Consider the following 18,854-nt stretch of genomic DNA (forward strand, 5'->3'; position numbering starts at 1 on the left):
ACCCATCAAGCGTAACTATGAGGTGCACAACTTCCTAAAGTTAAAAGCCCCTTGATGTATTAAAAGAAGTCTCAACTTTCACGTGGAATCTGCTCAATTTTAGCCATGCTTGGGAAAGCTCTCGTAATGTCAATGCTATGCTAATGGATGGTGCCCAGAGGATCATACATACCCAGATTTTTTGTGTATTTTCTTTAGCTGATGTTTTGCTCACCAACATGCTAAAACGAATGTTAAAGATACAAGATACAAAAATGGAGGGTACTTATTATTGCTGTTAAATATCAGAATGCTTGCATTGTCACTGCAAGCATGCTAGCATGCCAATATAGCACTGTATATAGCATGGTTGTGCTAACAGGACAATAGACTCTTCTTTAAAGCTAATAGTTAATAGATGTTAATGGTTTGTAAATCATGAAGTTAATGATGTAGGTGTCCATTAACAGGGAGGGGGTTGTATTACTTTCAGATATACATTCTCACATCTGGTGACCCCTTAGGGGGTCCTGACCCCCACTTTGGGAAACCTGTGCTAAATCAAATTTTTGTCACATCTTCATTTATTACATCTGTTACATCTGTGACGTCTGGCCGTAGAAGGCTCTGGATAACATGCAGACACCCCAGAAAAGAATTTGCTGGGTACTAAATAAATAAAAACTTCCGTGAACAAACGTCGTTGCTGTCGTTTTATGTTTAAGTATGTAATTGCCTATCAAGGGACATGCTTTGCCAGTTCTACAGCTAAAGCTAGAAGAAGCACCTGCCTTGAGAAGGGTTTTTGGACCTACAATAGCTAACAGCCAGGTTAGGCTATGTTCACACTGCAGGCAAAAGTGGCCCAAATCAGATTTTTTCGGGGGGGTCAAGTGACCAGGTCAGATTTTTTAGAGGCAGTGTGAACACTGAAATCTGGCCCAAATCTGATTTTTTCAAACCAGATTTAGACCACTTCCATATGTGGTCCTGAATCAGATACAGATCTGATTTTTTTCAATGCGACCTCAGTGTGAACGGCCAAGGCAGATTTGATGCGCATTTGATACTTTCACTTCAATTTGTAGATGGAGATGGAGCGCCTCAATTAAGTGTCCTGCCGAAGGAGTCCTGGGGAGAGCCGCTCATAGATGTAATTGAAAATTGCCCTTGACATCTGGAAGTGTATAAACTCTGTCACTGTGAAACTATTAACAACGCAGACCCACCACTCCTGACTTTGTGTCCGCATCCACATAGACCTTTCAATCGTATTTGCGGCCACAGCTCCGCAAAAAGCCGAAACAAGCAATTTGGCTCTCTTTTTCTTTACACTTGACCTCCTCCGCACCTGGTCATTCATTCTCCGGCTCCCACTGCACAAAAACTTTGTGACAAAGGCAGAAATGCTTACTTCCTCCATGTTTACGTTTGTGAAACAGCTGCATGTGACGTCATTGTTACTGTTCTTTTGTACATGCGGGGCAGTTCAGAGCTGCTAACAGTTCACACTGGAACCGGATACAGGTCACATTATAGATGGTAATGTGAACAGGCAAACAAAAAATCGGATTTGAGCAAAAAGTAGGAATTGAGCATTAAGCCTTGCAGTGTGAACGTAGCCTTAGCCTCCTCTAAAAAGCTGGTCCATTGATTTGCATAAAGCTACTTTTACAGTGGAGTGCCTTTAAAGCTTTGCCAAAGCACAACAAGAAACAGTTTGTCATAGCAACTGAATTTTTAATATTTGTAAGATATAAAAATCTTCATCTTTATGATACAATAACATCTCACCATAAATTTAGTCAAAGGAGGGAGTTTTGCCACCGAACAAGAATTATAATATCACTTTGATCCCTTTTGAGGTAAGACAGCTGGTTCATTGATTCTTTGGCCACACAGGTCTTCCCTTCGACACGTATACAGACTGTTTTTTTTCTCATGTGTCATCCGTAAAGGACATTCTGCCTCACCTTTAGGCCCAGGCACCGAGCTGAAAACAGGGCCTACCCTATGAAGCCAGTCAACAGAAATTCAAACATGAATAAAAGGGTTAATTAAAGACTGTTAGCTCATGGTGAAGGCATATCTCTATGATTTGACATGTTTCTTGAAGGGTTCGGGAGGCTGTTCTGGAGTGCTTAAATACAGAAAATATCAGCCTTTCTGCCCTTTTATATTTCAAAGCAGAAGGAGAGACCTGTGGGGCACTGAGTTCACAGATTGTGATGTGCTCAGCGTATCTTTTACTACTTTTAATCACCACTTTCTTTGGACAAAATGAAAAAAAAAAACAGTCAACAACAAAAGCAGCCAACACAGGAAACAGCATTCAATATGCATTATCAAAGAAACACAGTGGAAAAACAAGAAAACAAAGCAAATATAGATTTTTTTTAACATGCCACATTGTTCCTTTGGGCAAGTTTTCTTTCACAGAAAGCCACCTATGTTACTAGTTTTTGTGGTAATGAAAATAAGAGACATCTCAAATGGTTGCCAGCAAGTTGACCAAGCAGAGAAGAGGGAGAGAAACGAGGAAGCCACATGACATCATCACATCACCGGACCATGCACATGACCCTGCAGAGTCCAGCAAGACACCCCACACTCGGCAAGTCATGCAACTAACACACACCACACATACACTCTCTCTGTAAAACAAATACAAGCATTGATTGACATTAACAAAACATCAGCATTGACATTTCCCAGAATTCACATATCCTGGCTGTACCAAGCCAAAAGAGGCATTTGTGGCAGAAATGTGTCATATTCATATTAACTTTGCTCTTCCAAAAACATTGAACAGCAGTTGGACAGTACTCTGGTTACGTGCTGTCGGCACAGTTTGATTTGGCAGCACAACCGGTAATATAAAGCTCATCAACTTTACAAAAAGAAGACAAAATACAACAAAACAGGCAGACAGACAGGCGTGCAGCAAGCCGAATGACAACCAATTACAGCAGTGATGAGGAGAGAAAACTGTCATCGTCACAATCCAAAACATGGCTGCATTGACTCTGAGGCAGGTCATGCACAAACGCGCTCACACACACATAATCATACACACAACACTTACACATCTGCCCAAACCTGCACTGTTTTTATTCTGCCCTAATTGCCCCCATCTATTTTCATGATTTTTTTGCTTGTCCAAAGATTGGCTAAGAGCAGCCCAAAGGAGGAGAATGATACAGTAGCAAGAGCAGGACGAGTGATGTCACAAGATGGGGGCAGGACCACAGTCAGTGTTCCTTGGCTGGTAGAGGCGTGTGGACTCGGAGTCCCCAATGCAAGCTGACTGGGTGGTTGGAGCCAGGAGGTGTAGTTTTGGTCAGTCTCCAGTGAGCTGATTGGCTGTTCTTTATAAGAGTCTCTACAGGGAGGTGGAGGGTAGCTTCTTGACCCGCCTCTGGGCCAGGAAGGAGCTCTCAATGGGCTTGAGTTCTGGAGTCGGTTGGGAGTTTTTCAGGGCAGAGTAGGTGGCCGCCATCGCACCCTGTGGATAATCAGTAGTATGATGAGTGAAGCTCAAATAATAATAATACATTGTGTTAAGTAAGAGCATCTCAGGAGGGCTGTGTTACCTTGACCAGTTTAGGGTCGTGGTGTGGGAGCTGGCTGTTGGGAAGTTTGTCTCTCTGGACGATCCAGGGATGTTTGAGGACCTGCTTGGCTGTCAGTCTTTGAAGAGGGTCCACATGAAGCATCTTGGACACAAGATCCTGGAGGAGCACAAAGTAAGTATGACACTAATAGAGACAGAAAAATGTGTGTACTATCTCGGTCAATAATGGATGTATCAGTTAGATTGGCTTTACCTTTGCACTATCAGACACAGTGTCCCAGTTTCCTCCAGTCAGACTGAAGTGACCATTGCCTATCCTGTTCAGGATCTCATTAGGGGTGTCCTCGGGACCATTAGCAAATGGAGTAACCCTAATGGAAGTAATGGGAAAAGATAACAGTGAGTATTGAAAGGCACTTAGACAGAAAATCTGCTAAAGAAAAAGGTTTAAGTGTTGGTATTCACCCAGCCAGCATGGTGTACAGCAGGACTCCCAGACTCCAGATGTCACATCCTTCATCATAGCCCTGACGCTTCAACACCTAGAATACAAGTAATGAAAACACATATTTCACTGTGATGTTTCAAATCAAGTCACTCAGTGGTTTCAGTTCAATCAGCGTCAGAGTACATTCAATCAATATCCTCACAGCTTCTGTAAATCCTTCTGCTTACCTCAGGGGCTACAAAGTTAGCGGTGTAGCACGGGGTCATCAGCAGGCCGTTGTTGGCTCGCAGTTGTTTAGCAAAGCCAAAGTCACAGATCCTGATGGACTCTGGATTACCCGACTCATCAACGTAGAGGATGTTACTTGGTTTCAGGTCTCTGTGCACCACCTGGAGGATAACAGAGGATAAATACAGGGACAGAAACAGAACAGAAACACTGACATTAATGAGGATTAAAAGTTTGTGTCTCTTTTTATTTTGCCACTAAAAAAAACCAACAAGATTTGTGAATGGTTAATATTGATTCAATGTTGGTAGCTTCTTTTTTTGTATTTGTTGTAAGTTTTATGGCTTGAAAGTCATAAAAACATACGGAAAAATCCATAAACAGGCAGGATAGACAACACTGACAGGTTGTGTTCTGTGTTATCAGTATAAACTAGTATCCTCACCCCCTGTGAGTGCAGGTACTCCGCTGTCTTGGTGATGGTGTGAAGTACGGCGCTGGCCTCTCTCTCCGAGAAAAACTTCTGCTTGAGGATCCGATCCAACAACTCTCCTCCACGCATCAGCTCCGTCACCAGGAACACCTGCTTACCGTTGTCATACACCTGACACAGAAAGAAACACACACAAAAACAGTCAAATCACCAGCTGTTAACCTCAGAACAGTGTGATACTCAGTACGCTGGTGTTTTCATACTCACATCCTTCAGGGTGATGATGTTCGGGTGCTGTCCATATCGAAGCAGGATCTCAATCTCCTCAGAGGGGTCTGTACTGGTCTTGTCAATCATCTGTCAATCACAAAAACAACAGCAATATATGAAGCTCAGATTTTCACTTTTCTCTTTAAACCCACATCTTGTGCCTGAATTTTCTTTACATTTTAAATTAGTACCTTCTCTATCAGTTCTTCACCCACAAAAAAGTTTGATTAACACTGTTTGGTATCCTCCCTCTGACGGTTTACAACATCAGTGAGCTATGGGATGTTGAAATTTGATATTTAAATCATACCTTGACGGCGTATTCTGTGTTGGTGGTTTTATGGATGCATCGTTTACAGACGGAGAAGGAGCCCATGCCGATGTCCTCCTTCAGTACGTAGCCATCGCTGAACAGCAGGTTCTTCCCGTGTAATTGCTGCAGAGAAAGAGTTGAGGATGGAAAGGTGAGCAAAGGTTTGGAAAAAACAACAGAACTACTGGAGGACAATGGATGATGGTCGGATTCAGTTAGGACTTGATTCTATTTTTGGAAGCACTTCTCTTCCCCTTTACCTACATCGGCAAACAGTCTCACCATGAGTTTCTGAGGCCAAACTAAACTAAACTAGGATACAACATGTCAACACTTATCCTTCAAATTGCTAAAAGCTGAGCTGAAGGAAATCACTGCATTATTTAGACTTAGTTTGAAAGTTTGAAAGAGTGAATCATCTTCTCAATCTGACCTGGACCACTGGGTGTGGCGGGGGCTGGACTGGCTCTGCGAAACCTTCCTCATCCAACAGAGTTGATGCAATAAAGCTGAAACCTCTGAAAAGCTGGTGAGCTCCGGCACTGGGGGGAATACCAGGGGAGTCTAGGAAATAAAAGAACAAATTCAGTAATAAAAAAATGAGTATTATTCCCCTAAAGTAATGCTAGAGATGCCAATACCTATGTGCTGTATTATTTACAAGCACTGCTATAATAAAAAGTGACTGCATCTTTATGGTGCTGTAATTCGAACCATGCCTCTTTTAGACAAACACATCCTGTATTGATTTGTTTTTAAGCTGAGTATACTGAAAATAACTGCTGTCAGTTAAGAAACAGACACTGATTGATGTAACACACAGACACACATGAATATTAATCTTAATCCAAACCTTTGGGAGTGCGGGAGGTGAACTCAGAGTCAAAGTAGAAGGTGTCGTCAGGACGAGCCACTGCCGGTCTGAATGGAGGCTTTAGTTCTCTTCTGAAGAGTTTCTGAAAGGAGAAGAGATAATTCAAACACAATATGTGGCTGTGGGCTTTACTCACAACATGACAACAATGTTTTGAAATTATAAAAGTTATAATATCGTTGAATGATGGACACTTACATTCCAATCTATTGTGGAGAAGAAACCATGCCGTTTGATCTCCTCTGCACCATCGGCTCCAGATCCTGGAAAAAAACATCAATAGAAGGTGATTAGTCTCAGCTTACACTCAACTCTACTCAACTTTATGTTTAATAGGACTTTTCATACAGATATGCAGCCTAAAGTGCTTCATGTTGGAACAAACTGATTCAAAATTAGAGCAGAAATCGACAAAATAAGATTTAATTTTAAGAGCCTTAAAGAATTACAACATTACAAACAATAACATGTCAGGAATAAACTAAGTCAAATCAGTAAAAAGTTAAATAAGAAAAAATAAATACCAGAAATGTAGCTGTTGTAAAAAAAAGATTTGAACTTTAGATGGCAATAAAATCACTCCAAATGAAAAGCCAAAGTAAATAACTTTCTGTTAAAGGTAAAGAGAAAGCTTGACATTTTGGTATCAAATGGAAGCAAGTTCCAAAGTTTGACATTTTTACGTCTGTAACCTTGTTGGAATGTACTTCTGCCGATCTATACAAGGACATTCTTGTAAAAGAGCATTTAATCTCTGGGTCAATAAATGTAAAAAATAAAAATAGATGAATTAATGTAAAAAAAAAAAAAGGCAATGATCTAACCCTTCGAAATGAAAGAAAAAAATGATTGTTTTTCCATTTGTAATCAATGTGGTCCTCTATTGATACTAACCCAGTCTGTTGGAAGGGTTTCTCTTGAAGAGAGCCCTGAGCAAGGACTGGGCCTCTGCACTTAGGAACTGAGGCATTCCTAGACGTGCCCTGCAGACAGAGAGACACAGCTCCAATTATTTCAACTGATGTTAAGAGATGTGTTTCTATCAAACAACCGTATGTGACAAAATTATTCTCGGTTTAATTATCTTAAATTATTACAAATACTTACTTTAGAATCAGGCTCATAGTTTCTTTGCGGTCCTTCCCTTGAAACGGCAGTGACCCGGTCAACATCTCAAACTGGAAACAGAAAACAAAACTGTGAGGTTAACCTGACTACACTGAATGCCTCTGTATGATTTACAGCAGGGGTGTCAAACTCATTTCAGTTCAGGGGCCACATACAGCCCAAGTTTACCTGAAGTGGGCCGGACCAGTAAAATCATAACATAATAACCTATAAATAATGACAACTCTACATTTTTCCCTTTGTTTTAGTGCAAAAAAAGTACAAGAACATTCGGAAAATGTTCACATTTAATGAACTATCTTTCTACAGAAACAACTGTTGTAGTTTTTGCCATGCTGAGTCTCATAGTGGGGCCAAATATTTTACTCTTGAAGCCCTGAAACCTGCTGCGGACACACCAAACACACAGGTTAGCCATTCAACTGACACACAGTGTGTAATGTTTACTGCAAAAGGACAGAGAGACTATAATAATGAACAAGGTAAAGTTGACTATTTTGGACCCCTCAGCTCAAACATGAACAGTCTGCTTGCTGGACAGTGTTGTATGAAGGGATAGTGCTAGTGTTAGTAGTGACTGAGTGCACCTGTAAGGCATGCACATGTATGGTAAGCATGCGTATAATTTGTGGCTCCTTTTGAAGACTGTGGATCCACCGTTCCTGCAGTAATAATTTTAGATATAAAGTTTACATATATGTAAACTTTAGTGCTAATTGGATCATCTTCAAGTGCTTTGAGAAAAAAAGTCCCGGAGCGCTGTTCAGGTGCACTCCATCAGCGCTATGATTTTATGCGACCCCCAGCAAACAAATCTGAAATAGTGGTTACTTTTATTGAAAAAATGCAGTTAATGTCTTCTCTGTAGTTTTTCCACTTTGCAAAGTTGTTCCGTGGGCCGGATTGGGACTTCTGGCGGGCCGGTTTTGGCCCGCGGGCCGCATGTTTGACACCCCTGATTTACAGTGTTTGCTGTTTTCATGCTTACCATTAGTACTCCAAATGACCACCAGTCAGCGCTGTGGGTGTGCCCCTGCCTGTTCACCACCTCTGGAGCCATGTACTCCACAGTGCCACAGAAGGAATACGCTTTCTTCTCATGATCGATGGCCTCCTTACATAAGCCAAAATCTGGAGATCACACCAACAGGTACAGTCAGCAGAAACTTTTGTCTGATATTCATTCATGACAAAATTAATCTTTCATCATCAATTTACAGCACTTCTTAAGTTCAGAGCAGTTTTAATAATGCTATGAATCTTAAAAGATTAATAACTTTTTAAGTTTTCCTTGAAAAAGCTGTAGAGTTTAATCTGTGTCAGTATTTACCAGTGTAATACATCATCAGTGTGAGCTGTAATATTGCTTTTCTGTAATCTCACAGAGTCACCTTTGAGTCAGTGATGGCAGGACCCAGGGGTGAATCAAATGTGGTTATTACAGAGATTGACAATAAAGATTAAGTGTAATAATTAACTTTGATAATGTGTGCAGGTGTGTATCTGGAGTCAGGGAGATAAGGCTGCTTCCCCACTGTGAGAAATGAAGGTCAACAAGGTAGAAAGGAGGGAAGAGTGTGTGTATATTTGTACCCCAACAAAGACAAAGGAGGAAGAAGCAGCAGACTCACCTGTAAGTTTGATATGACCCTCCTCATCCAGCAGAATGCTAAGAAAAAAACATCACATATTAGAACACGAGTGTCTCAAAAGGTGTGGACACTTCAATCATAAAGACATCAAACTGTTCCCATAATGGTCTAAAAATGGGCTTCACTCTATCTTTGGCTTTACTCTGCTGACACCAGCGGCATTATAACAATAATGTTGGAGACTTCCAACCCCAACATGGTCAAGGCAGATGGCTGTCTAACACGAGTCTGGTTCTGCTCGAGGTTTCTGCCTGTTAAAATGAAGTTTTTCTTGCCACTGTCACTAGCTAAATACTGCATAGTGCTCTGCTCATTGGGATTAAGATGAGATCAGACTGGATCTTATCCTGTGTTGATGTTGGGTCCTTTTTAATAATTGAACATAGAGTATGGTCTAGACCTGCTATGTTTGTAAAAGTATCTTGAGATAACATTTGTTGTGATTTGGCGCCATATATAAAGATTGATTGATTTGGTTGTGTGTCTCATGCATTGGGAAACTGCTGAGGCTCAGTAATGCATATTAAAAACCGACTGCCTTCATGAAGCAGTTAAAGTAGCTATGCACCAATTTAATATGGAGAAGAAGAAGATCACTAACTGATATTAAAAGTGCAGCGTTCAAAACATTAAAAGGCTGAACAAATGTTTAATGAGGCGGGTTTGCATTCGTACTGTTTGTTCTGCTCCAGGGAAACACAGGGATAAAAAGTGTAAATTAAAAATCCCACTGAGTACTTTTTTTGTGCAGTACAGCAGAATAACTAATCATATTTGAGAGACTTTAGTTAAATTCTAAGCACTGAATAAAAAGGAAATAAATGTTTGACATTATTTAGATTTCTCTCTTCCGAGAGCACTGCAGTGAAGATAACAGCTTTTCTTTACAGCAAATATGAATTGGTATAACTTCCCAGTTTTGCATTATTCTCTTGATATTTTGTTTTAAAATCTAGGATATGTTCAAAGTTTGTGGAGTTGTTTCACTGACTGCCAGAGTTATTTCGCCTGAATTAAAGCTCCTTTGAGGAACTTTCCGCTTGCTTTGGTTTTGGCACCCCCTCTCAAGTTCTTTGCTGATTTTGTCCTGTGCACGTTGAAGTAGTATGTTTTGATGAAAATCCCTAATAGGCAAATGCATCACTTTTTGTGCATCTTTGCTGTGGAAAATGTTAACAAAGACTATTCTACAGCGTGTAAACCACTTTGTTTCTGTGTGATAAGGATGACTATTTTGCTCTTACTTTTCAGGTTTGAGGTCCCTGTAGATGATGCCCAGGCTGTGGAGGTGGTCCAATCCCAATGCCAGCTCTGCAAGATAAAACTTCACATCCTCCTCTGTGAACATTACCTGAGAGAAACCAGACAGGATGAGAAACAATGAGAATAAATAACATCTAAAGAAAAAATAGAGAGAATAATTTTTTTGTAGCATGATAAAAAACAAAACATAACAAAGAAAACAATATGACCCTCACCTCTTTGGAGAGTCTTGTGAAAAGATCTCCTCCTCTGAGAAAGTCCAAGATCAAGTACAACTTGCCTTCAGTCTGGAATGCTGCAAATACATGTTACAATTAATCCTGACTGAAAATGATTTCAAAGTTTCAAGCAATTACATATTTTATTACCCAGATTTCTTACTTATTACCATGCTGTGCTAAATACTTGATTCTGATTGGTTAAAACCCTCCAACATCAGTTATTGATTCTATACAGGAAAGATCATGCACACCATATGAAATCAATCCATGGAAAGGAGTAGGTCTCTCATATTTATTACGTTTATGAATTCACAACTTCTTGTTGACAATGTGGCAAAAAGATGATTTTCTGGTAGCATCAGTAAACACCATGGAGAATATTTTTAATGTTATTTTCAGTATATTTGGAGAGCACTACACATTTGTTTTGCGGTTAAAGGCTGACCAGAGTGGAGAGATGACACAAAACAGTGAGGAATGTTAAAACTCACAAAGAGCTGAGTGACTGGGACATTGACCAAATTGTAGAAAACAGACACGAAGCAACCACAAACAACAACACAGTATGGGCTTTGGCAGCGTGACAGGACTGATTAAGTGAGAGGAAAATGCCATGAGGGAAAAAGGGCCTTCTACATTATTACTCACATAGAAGTAAGTGGATCTGAAAATAAAGTGGGTTTGAGAAGTAAAATCCAACAGGTTTGCTCACCATAGTGCAATTTGACAACAAATGGGTGGTTGACGTCTGCCAGGATGTCTCTCTCCATCTTAGTTCTCACACGGTCTCTCACTGTAGGGTTATAAAGAGCACAATAAAGTGTGTATTATTTAAGTAATATGAATATCTTCTTCAAGGAAAACGATATGTTACACAGTGATAGCTCATCCATAGCAGCATGCACAGTAGCAATTTCTAAAATGTCCTTTTGCAGAGGACACTCTGCTCTAGCTGTATGATAAACACAGATTATCTAGAAGCATATTGCCATGGTGCGGTATCTAAATTCTCAAGCAAACACAAACCGAAAGTAAAAAAACATCTGCACTGTTTGTACCAACCACATCACATATCCAGGGGGATGCAGATCTTTACAGAGAAAATAAAAACTGCATGTGTTCAAAAGTAAAAAACCTGCAAGCCGAGGTGGGCTCAAATTCTCCCACCGTGCAGTTACTGAGATACAGGAAAAGCATACACCCTTAACATGAAACTGAGAGTACATACCACCTGAAAGTAAACTATGAAATCGCCACAGAAGCCGTGAAACGAAAAATACTTTTGAAAAGATCTCACATGAAGGAGTGGCTCTTTTTGTTTGAGAAGCTGGAACCTGTGAGTGTTTGTTTGTTAAACTTTTTGCAGATTACTTTTCTGACTGTGTACCAATACTTGCAACTGAAACTGAAAAGTTGTCATTTCATCTGGACAGCTACACAAATACTCCACCACACTCAATGGTGCATTCAAGGACAGGTTTATAAAGTTTGGAGAAGGATATTTCAATCTTCTTTTTTTTTTAAAGCGGTTCCTTTTTAATCAAAAGCCAACATTTTCAACAATCCAACTGTGACATCATTAAAGTGCGTCAGAGGCTAATGTACCTTTGAGTGTCGCCTTCTTGAGCACCTTCATGGCGTAGAGCTGGTTGGCATCAGGTTCGGTCACCTTTCGCACCAGGAATACCTGCAATGAGAGGAACAATAACACAAAACTGATATATCCGCTCAGGTATCTAGAGTCGGAGAGGGGAGAAGGAGTGAAGGGGAGGTTGTGAGTAAATGTGTTACCTTGCCAAATGATCCCTGTCCCAAAACTTTGAGCAGTTCAAACTGAGAGGCATCAGCCTTCTCTGAGCCCTCCTTGACCACATGGGTGATGTTGATCTCCTTGATTTCGCCATCGTCCTAAAGAGTGGAGAAAAACAAGGACAGTATAATAAACCTGTCAGGTATCATGAAAACAAATGACTGAGGCAATGAGATCCTGAGTGTGCATCAGAGCTGTGTGACTGTTAGAAAAGAGATGTTTTCTGTGTAAAAAGTAAATATTCTATTCAAGCTTCTCAAACTGTGAAAATCGCTTTATAAAAACACTTCAGACAAAAGAAGCACAGAAAAAAGTGAGATGTGCGTGTGTGTAAGAATGAGTAACTGCATCCTGTGCTACTCGTCAAAAGAGTTCAGTGCAGTTTCAGGATTAATATGACTGCAACAAAACAGGCCAGTGACAGTGAAATGTCACTTCAAACAAAGCAATTTAAAGATCCTCCTGCGGTTCAGTTTTGTGTTTTGGGACAGAAGTCGTGTAACCACAAAGGGCTGTACAGAGAAACGCTCTCTGTTTTTCACAGGGTGGAGCACTAACACAGCTGACGACTCCATCACATGTGCACACTGCAGCTGACCCTGTGTCAACCTCAAGCAACAACACCCAACAGAAAAGCGACAAAGCATCAACAAGCATGCATCAAGTACAACATTACTCTTTTTAGATGCTGTATTTTTCACTGCTCTGTACTTTTAGTTCCCCTGGGTTTCACGCAAGAGGCCACTGATGAAGCACAGCACTATGGTAACCTGCAGGGAGAATGTTATATTTCTACAGCTATGGGAAAATTTTTGTTTTTGAACACTTCTGGGAGACTCAAAACTTCATAAAAAGTAAAGTTCTACAATTTTTGGTGCTTAAGTAGGGCACCAAAACTGTTGCACTTTTGAATTTGTGCAACATCTGCAAACCATAATCAAATAAGCAAAATATACATTTCAATATGTAGTTAATGTGCATCATGCTTCTTTACAACCAGACCCATGTAGGACTTGCTCATCTTAAACATGATGAGAACAACCAGTTTAACTTATTCGCCTGTTCAAAATTCAAATTCAAAATGACAACTGTGTCTCAAAGGTAGAGTGGTAACCTTCCAGTGGAGTTATTGGGAGTTCCCCCTCCCCGCTCCCACAGCCCACATGTTGAAAGCGTAGCTATTGTATGTATAGGTGTGAATGGGGTGGGTGACATTGCTGGGACAACATCCGTGTTTTGTAGCATCTATAAGTTTGAGGTGCATGAATGGTCTTTAAACTAGAGAAAACATATGTAAGTGCAGAGCATTCATCATACTGTAATATTACAGAATTTTGCAGCTAAATCAGAACCAACATGCTTAACAGCGTTGAGAACATCCTGCATTTGCAACGTGACATTAATTCCGGATTTTTGCAAAAAGAAAAACGTCACAAAGCATGATTTTATTCTGTGTTTCAGGTGTTGGTTGAGGGGAATCTAGAGCTTGTAATCCACAGGGCTCGGTTCTTCTAAAGGGAATCTTATCACAATGAGAGGCAGAGAGTGAGGATCGAGTTCCTTTTTTTGTGTACATAAATATGGATGATGCTCCTCCATCTCTTCCTATTGCAAAAAAAGTGAATCCAAAATACCACACAATTATTGGGTGGTGACATATTTTGGAGTCAAGACATGTGGAGAGGCAAACTGGCTGGGGTGGCCATAGAATTTATCTATAAGGCAAGCATATGGTACAGCCGCTCCCATGTATTAAACACTTCAAATATCCTGTTAAGTTTGATCTACAACAGTTAAACATTGTGCGATTAATCATGAGTTAACTGTGGACAATCCTGCAGTTAGTCATGACTAAAGAAATGAATCGTTTGACAGCAGTAGTTATAACCTATTAACCTGTTATGAGTTACTGCAGCCAGTCACTGGGGAGAGCTGTAAAAGTTTGGGTTTGCTTTCAGGGAGCGCTTGTGCCATCCATATTTTTCTACACCTAATTATTATAATTATTTGTTAGTAGTTGGGTGCAAGCTGCTATAAATGCAAAGAAATTATGCTTGTGGGTTCTTTGATGGTTTGAAATAAAAGCGGGCTTTTAAAGTGCATCACTTAGGGCCTTCATGTGGAAATGTGATGGACCTACATTTTTCTTTAATATTTTATGGATTAGATTTGATCTATATAGTTACTCAGTAAGATCACATATGATTCAGAGTTATCTAATACATTATTTTAAAGAGCTATCAATCACTTTTCCTGATTGGAACACAACAGTCAACAGTCTTTTTATTTGTCCTGAAGGTTACACAAAACAAGCCCCTTTGAACATAGGGTTGGGTTCTGGAAACTCATTATTAAGGCCAGTTTCCTTATTACTTTGGCTATTGGAGATAAAACTGTTACATATAATCATGCAAAAACAAATTTGTCCTCAGTTACAAATAAATACGTATCTGTTAATCAGAAGAAAGAAGACTTCAACTGAAAGCTTTAGCAATTTATAATCAACAGCTACCACCACAGGCCACAGCAGCTCGCTACTTTATTTGTCAACAGGAAACCAGAGTTTGGTTGAATGTGCACGCTCTCAGCTGCACTGAGTTTCTACACAAACACAGATAACGTCAACCAGTCTGCACACTGCAGCATTAATAAATCATCATTTTTTGCCTGCTCTTTAGCGATAACGTAATGACAGTAACACCTCTCTGGGGATGAAACAAACTTTATCAAGATGAAGAGGAATCACTTTACCGTCCAGTGGTTCCTCTGTGCAGGTAATATGTCACAGCTGCTTTCTTTTGCAGATGTTGATTTGAAGCTGTTACAGTGAGCAGCTCTGCCAGCAAGCGCTTTGTTCTTTTTGGACAGGTAGACGGACAGAAAACGGCTCAAGTTGAACTTTCTCTTATCCTTCTCCATCTCAGCACACCTCAAACTTCTGCTTCATCTTCCCAACAGTGTATAACAAAGCAAACACTGCTCTACCTGGTATAACTCATCTCAGAATCCTCACTTCATCTCAACACAAGCACACTTTAAACTAATTTGTGCACTCATGTTGGGATCAGCTCTGTGGACAGCAAGCAAATATGTAAAAATCTCTCTTAGCTTCAGCCCTCTATCTCGTCTCTGCATAGAAGCCCTCTACTGTAATTTTTATCAACTCTTCATCTTCATTTTCTCTTCCATTATCTCTCCTGTCCTCCTACTCTGTGTTTCTCCTCTCCTTGTGTGAGTGTGTGTGTCCTCAGTGGCCGACTGCAGCTGAACTGAACTGGAACCAGAGCAGGCAGGAAGGAAGAGCCTGTACTTATTTTCACAGTCCTGCACCCAACAAGTCTCACACACAAAAACACTTACTCACACAAACACATACACACACACATCTGTGGCTGAGTAAGAGAGAGAGTAAGAGAGAGAGTGAGAGAGTGAGAGAGTGAGAGAGAGAGAGAGAGAGAGAGAGAGAGAGAGAGAGAGAGAGAGAGAGAGAGAGAGAGAGAGAGAGACACAGAGAGAGAGAGAGAGAGAGAGAGAGAGAGAGAGAGAGAGAGAGAGAGAGAGAGAGAGAGAGAGAGAGAGAGAGAGAGAGAGAGAGAGAGAGACACACAGAGACACACAGAGACACACAGAGACACAGAGAGAGATTATCAATTAGAAGTGACTGATATCAGAATCGAGACACCGATACCAGTACTGATTTTAATGATAGTGAATTGTGCAAGAATGTGACAAACTTATAAAGAAGTCTGCTTTCTGAAAACACATAGTGATTCCATAGCAACTCATTTTCTAGTTGTTTAAATTCCAAATAATGACTAATCTAAAGATAAGGAAACACTCAGTCTAAACACGGGATCACAGAGTCTGCAAACAGAGTACGGCTGAGTATTGCCAATACAATAATATCACGATATCACAATATTGTGATATATTGCGATATTCTACACAGTAAACTAAGAAACAAGAGGGATGGTGTATATGTAAATCACACAATATTACTCAAAATTGAAAGGACAAATTAAGTCAGAACTATTTGATTGAGAACAACTTTTCCACTTAATTGTTTTTGAAATACTGAGTTGTATTTTAGTTCCAACTCGGCTAAAATCAGAGTTTTTATTATTACACAAATATCGATATTAAGAGTTGAACTATCGATATCATATTAGAGGTCAAAGTATTGTGATATATTGCTGTATCAACATTTTTTCACACCTCTAAAACAGAGTGTGGCTACGTTTAGCTGAGCTAGCACCACCGGCCTTCTGTCCTTCTTATACATTAATGCCCAGATGCCTGTGCATGTTACATATTGTTGAAGATAACCAGACACAGCCTACACACAACTTCATCTCCATTTTCTAAGACACTACCAAACCGTGCAGCGCTACGAGATGCACTCTGTCACCTGTGCTTGTTTACATCAGTGTAGTAGATCATTATGGTATTACATTACTAAGACATTAACCAGAACTGCAACCCAGCTAATAGCAGGTTTACAGCTAAAAACAACAAAAACAAAATATGACCAGCCTTTTCGGGCTTTAATAATACAAATATTAATATCTTTTAACCAACTAGCAATTACGGTGCTGACTTGCGAGGGTGACATATTATTGGCTGAATGGCACATCCCTAACTTTCATTTACAAATCACCCTAAGCACTTTTTTTTATGTTCCGTAAAATGAAAAAAAAAAAAAACATCAAGTACAAGAAAATATATTTACACCAATAGGATACATTTGGGTTCATATTGGCCAGTAATTGCAGGCATAGAATATTTAGATGCTCTACTTATAAAGCTCATACAAGTTGTTGCTGCACTTTCTGTGTAACCCCAATCTTCTGTCCCATCTTATTATTATTATTATTATTATTATTATTTTTATTATTATTATTATTATTATTTTAATCATTATTATCTAAACCATTCTTTTAACAGGTATTTATATATCTTATGTATTTCTTGTGTTTATCTGATCTTGTTAACTGTACCTTATTTTTAACTTTTCTTTCCACTCTTACTTATCTTATTAGTTTTATTGTGTTGATTTTCTTTTCTTTTTTAAGTATTTAAAAATCATGCCTTGTATCATTTTACCATTGCTGTTGTTTTCTGAATGTGTTATTCTGTGAAGCACTTTGGGCTACATGTTTTTATGTATGAAAGGTGCTACATAAATAAATTTGAGGTGAATTGAGTTGTCGACTCCAGAATCAGGATTTATGACACTTTCTTTTACCCACAAACCAACAGGATAGAAGAAAGAGGAAAAGGGGGAGACAGCCAGAGGGAGGATGAGGTAGAGACAACTCACTTGCAGATGACAGAGATTTTCCTGTCTCCAGTCAGGCATGGTCTACTCGACTCCAGCTCATCCTGTCTCTTAAAACAGCTCTCACCCCTTCTTAAACATCCCCTCACCCTTTTCTCTTGGCTCCATCTTTCACTTTGTTGCTGTTTATACAGTGAACACATCTCGAACGGAAGAGAGAATAGGCCATTTCACACCAGTATGATTGCAGCGCATGAGTCAACTTCTCTCTTGACCAAGCAGCAGCATGACCAAGCCATGAGCAGACCAACTTTTATAAGCATGTGATTACACTGCATTGCAGAACACACCCATGTAATGGTTGACTTTGCAGTAACTGCTGGAGGAGAAATATGAAAAGGTGTGAAAAGACTTAGATGCTGAGAAAGACGCAAAAGTAAGCTTGTTTGCAGATTTCAGGAAGCAGATGCACAGTAGATATGGTCAGAGCTTACCTGGGCTCTAATATTTGCAAATTCCTTCTCTATCCAGGAAATGTGAGACACGTTCTATAGGGGAGGATGGTTGCATGAAAGAGTTACTATTTGTTTTTGCGAACATGCTGGTTTGTACAAAACATAAATATCAGGTTAACAGGAATAAAGATGACCTTAAATACTAAAATTTCATTGCTGGTGAAACTCACACTTACACACAGATGGGGATAAAGAGGGCATAATGGTAAGGGTTGCCACACTAGTGACAGGAAACCTCTTTTTTCTTCCCTCAGAGTTCTCACTTCCTCTTTTCTTGAACTGATCTCACGTCCTTCCTGCTCGATGATTTGAGCATGTTTCTTTAAGCAGCGGGGGAGCTGTCGTTCGTTTTATGACTGTCTTTCACAAAAATGTTCAACTTCAGAGAACTTATTTAGTTTTTACACATAAAGCTGAAAATATCTCTTGATTCGACAGGAATAAGTGGGCACAGATAGCACTTGACTTATCCCAACAGTATATATGGTCTAAAGAGCATTTTCAGTGAAATATATCAATATTATAATATAAATGTAATAAAATGCATGAGATATTCTGTAAAAGATTGTTTTTCCTTGAGATACTCAAGAGATAAATCATCAGGTAAAAAATGAAGATGGTTTGATCAAGATGGAATGAAACAAAGATTTTGAGTTTCCATTACCGAGCTAAGCTACCCCCTAAAAGGTGCAAATCCGGGTTAAAGGAGGTGGTTGATAAACATGTCCCTCTGCGTTTCCTTCAGCTCAGCATCCATCCACACAAACACACATACACAGGCAACCCCTTCCTCTCCTTCTAAAATATCCCACACACAACTACACACACAGCTTCCTGAAGCTGCAGGGCAGGCCCCCTAATCCTCATG

General features: G+C 39.8%; 1 protein-coding gene across 3 annotated transcripts in view; it reads right to left on the reverse strand.

The window, feature by feature from the left end:
• Positions 1-1,698: 1,698 nt before the first annotated feature.
• The window catches only part of rps6ka1 (ribosomal protein S6 kinase a, polypeptide 1), a 49,596-nt gene continuing 32,440 nt past the window's right edge, over positions 1,699-18,854 (reverse strand). Inside the window, exons 2-22 of one of the 3 annotated variants that reach the window (XM_034674578.1) lie at positions 17,966-18,019; positions 12,175-12,291; positions 11,989-12,070; positions 11,096-11,176; positions 10,378-10,457; positions 10,144-10,250; positions 8,879-8,916; positions 8,236-8,378; positions 7,227-7,297; positions 7,014-7,102; positions 6,318-6,382; positions 6,099-6,201; positions 5,679-5,809; positions 5,243-5,368; positions 4,930-5,019; positions 4,675-4,833; positions 4,229-4,390; positions 4,019-4,095; positions 3,807-3,924; positions 3,573-3,710; positions 1,699-3,484 (exon numbers count right to left, since the gene is read on the reverse strand). In XM_034674578.1, the coding sequence (XP_034530469.1) occupies positions 3,362-3,484; positions 3,573-3,710; positions 3,807-3,924; positions 4,019-4,095; positions 4,229-4,390; positions 4,675-4,833; positions 4,930-5,019; positions 5,243-5,368; positions 5,679-5,809; positions 6,099-6,201; positions 6,318-6,382; positions 7,014-7,102; positions 7,227-7,297; positions 8,236-8,378; positions 8,879-8,916; positions 10,144-10,250; positions 10,378-10,457; positions 11,096-11,176; positions 11,989-12,070; positions 12,175-12,291; positions 17,966-18,019 (2,154 nt within the window). In that variant the 3' untranslated portion in view covers positions 1,699-3,361. Of the gene's footprint in view, positions 3,485-3,572; positions 3,711-3,806; positions 3,925-4,018; positions 4,096-4,228; positions 4,391-4,674; positions 4,834-4,929; positions 5,020-5,242; positions 5,369-5,678; positions 5,810-6,098; positions 6,202-6,317; positions 6,383-7,013; positions 7,103-7,226; positions 7,298-8,235; positions 8,379-8,878; positions 8,917-10,143; positions 10,251-10,377; positions 10,458-11,095; positions 11,177-11,988; positions 12,071-12,174; positions 12,292-14,944; positions 15,465-17,965; positions 18,020-18,854 lie in introns of those variants that run through there. The other 2 variants (XM_034674576.1, XM_034674577.1) reach the window with 2 other exon arrangements.

Source organism: Notolabrus celidotus, chromosome 22 (assembly GCF_009762535.1).
Source record: "Notolabrus celidotus isolate fNotCel1 chromosome 22, fNotCel1.pri, whole genome shotgun sequence".
Classification (NCBI taxonomy): Eukaryota; Metazoa; Chordata; class Actinopteri; order Labriformes; family Labridae; genus Notolabrus; species Notolabrus celidotus.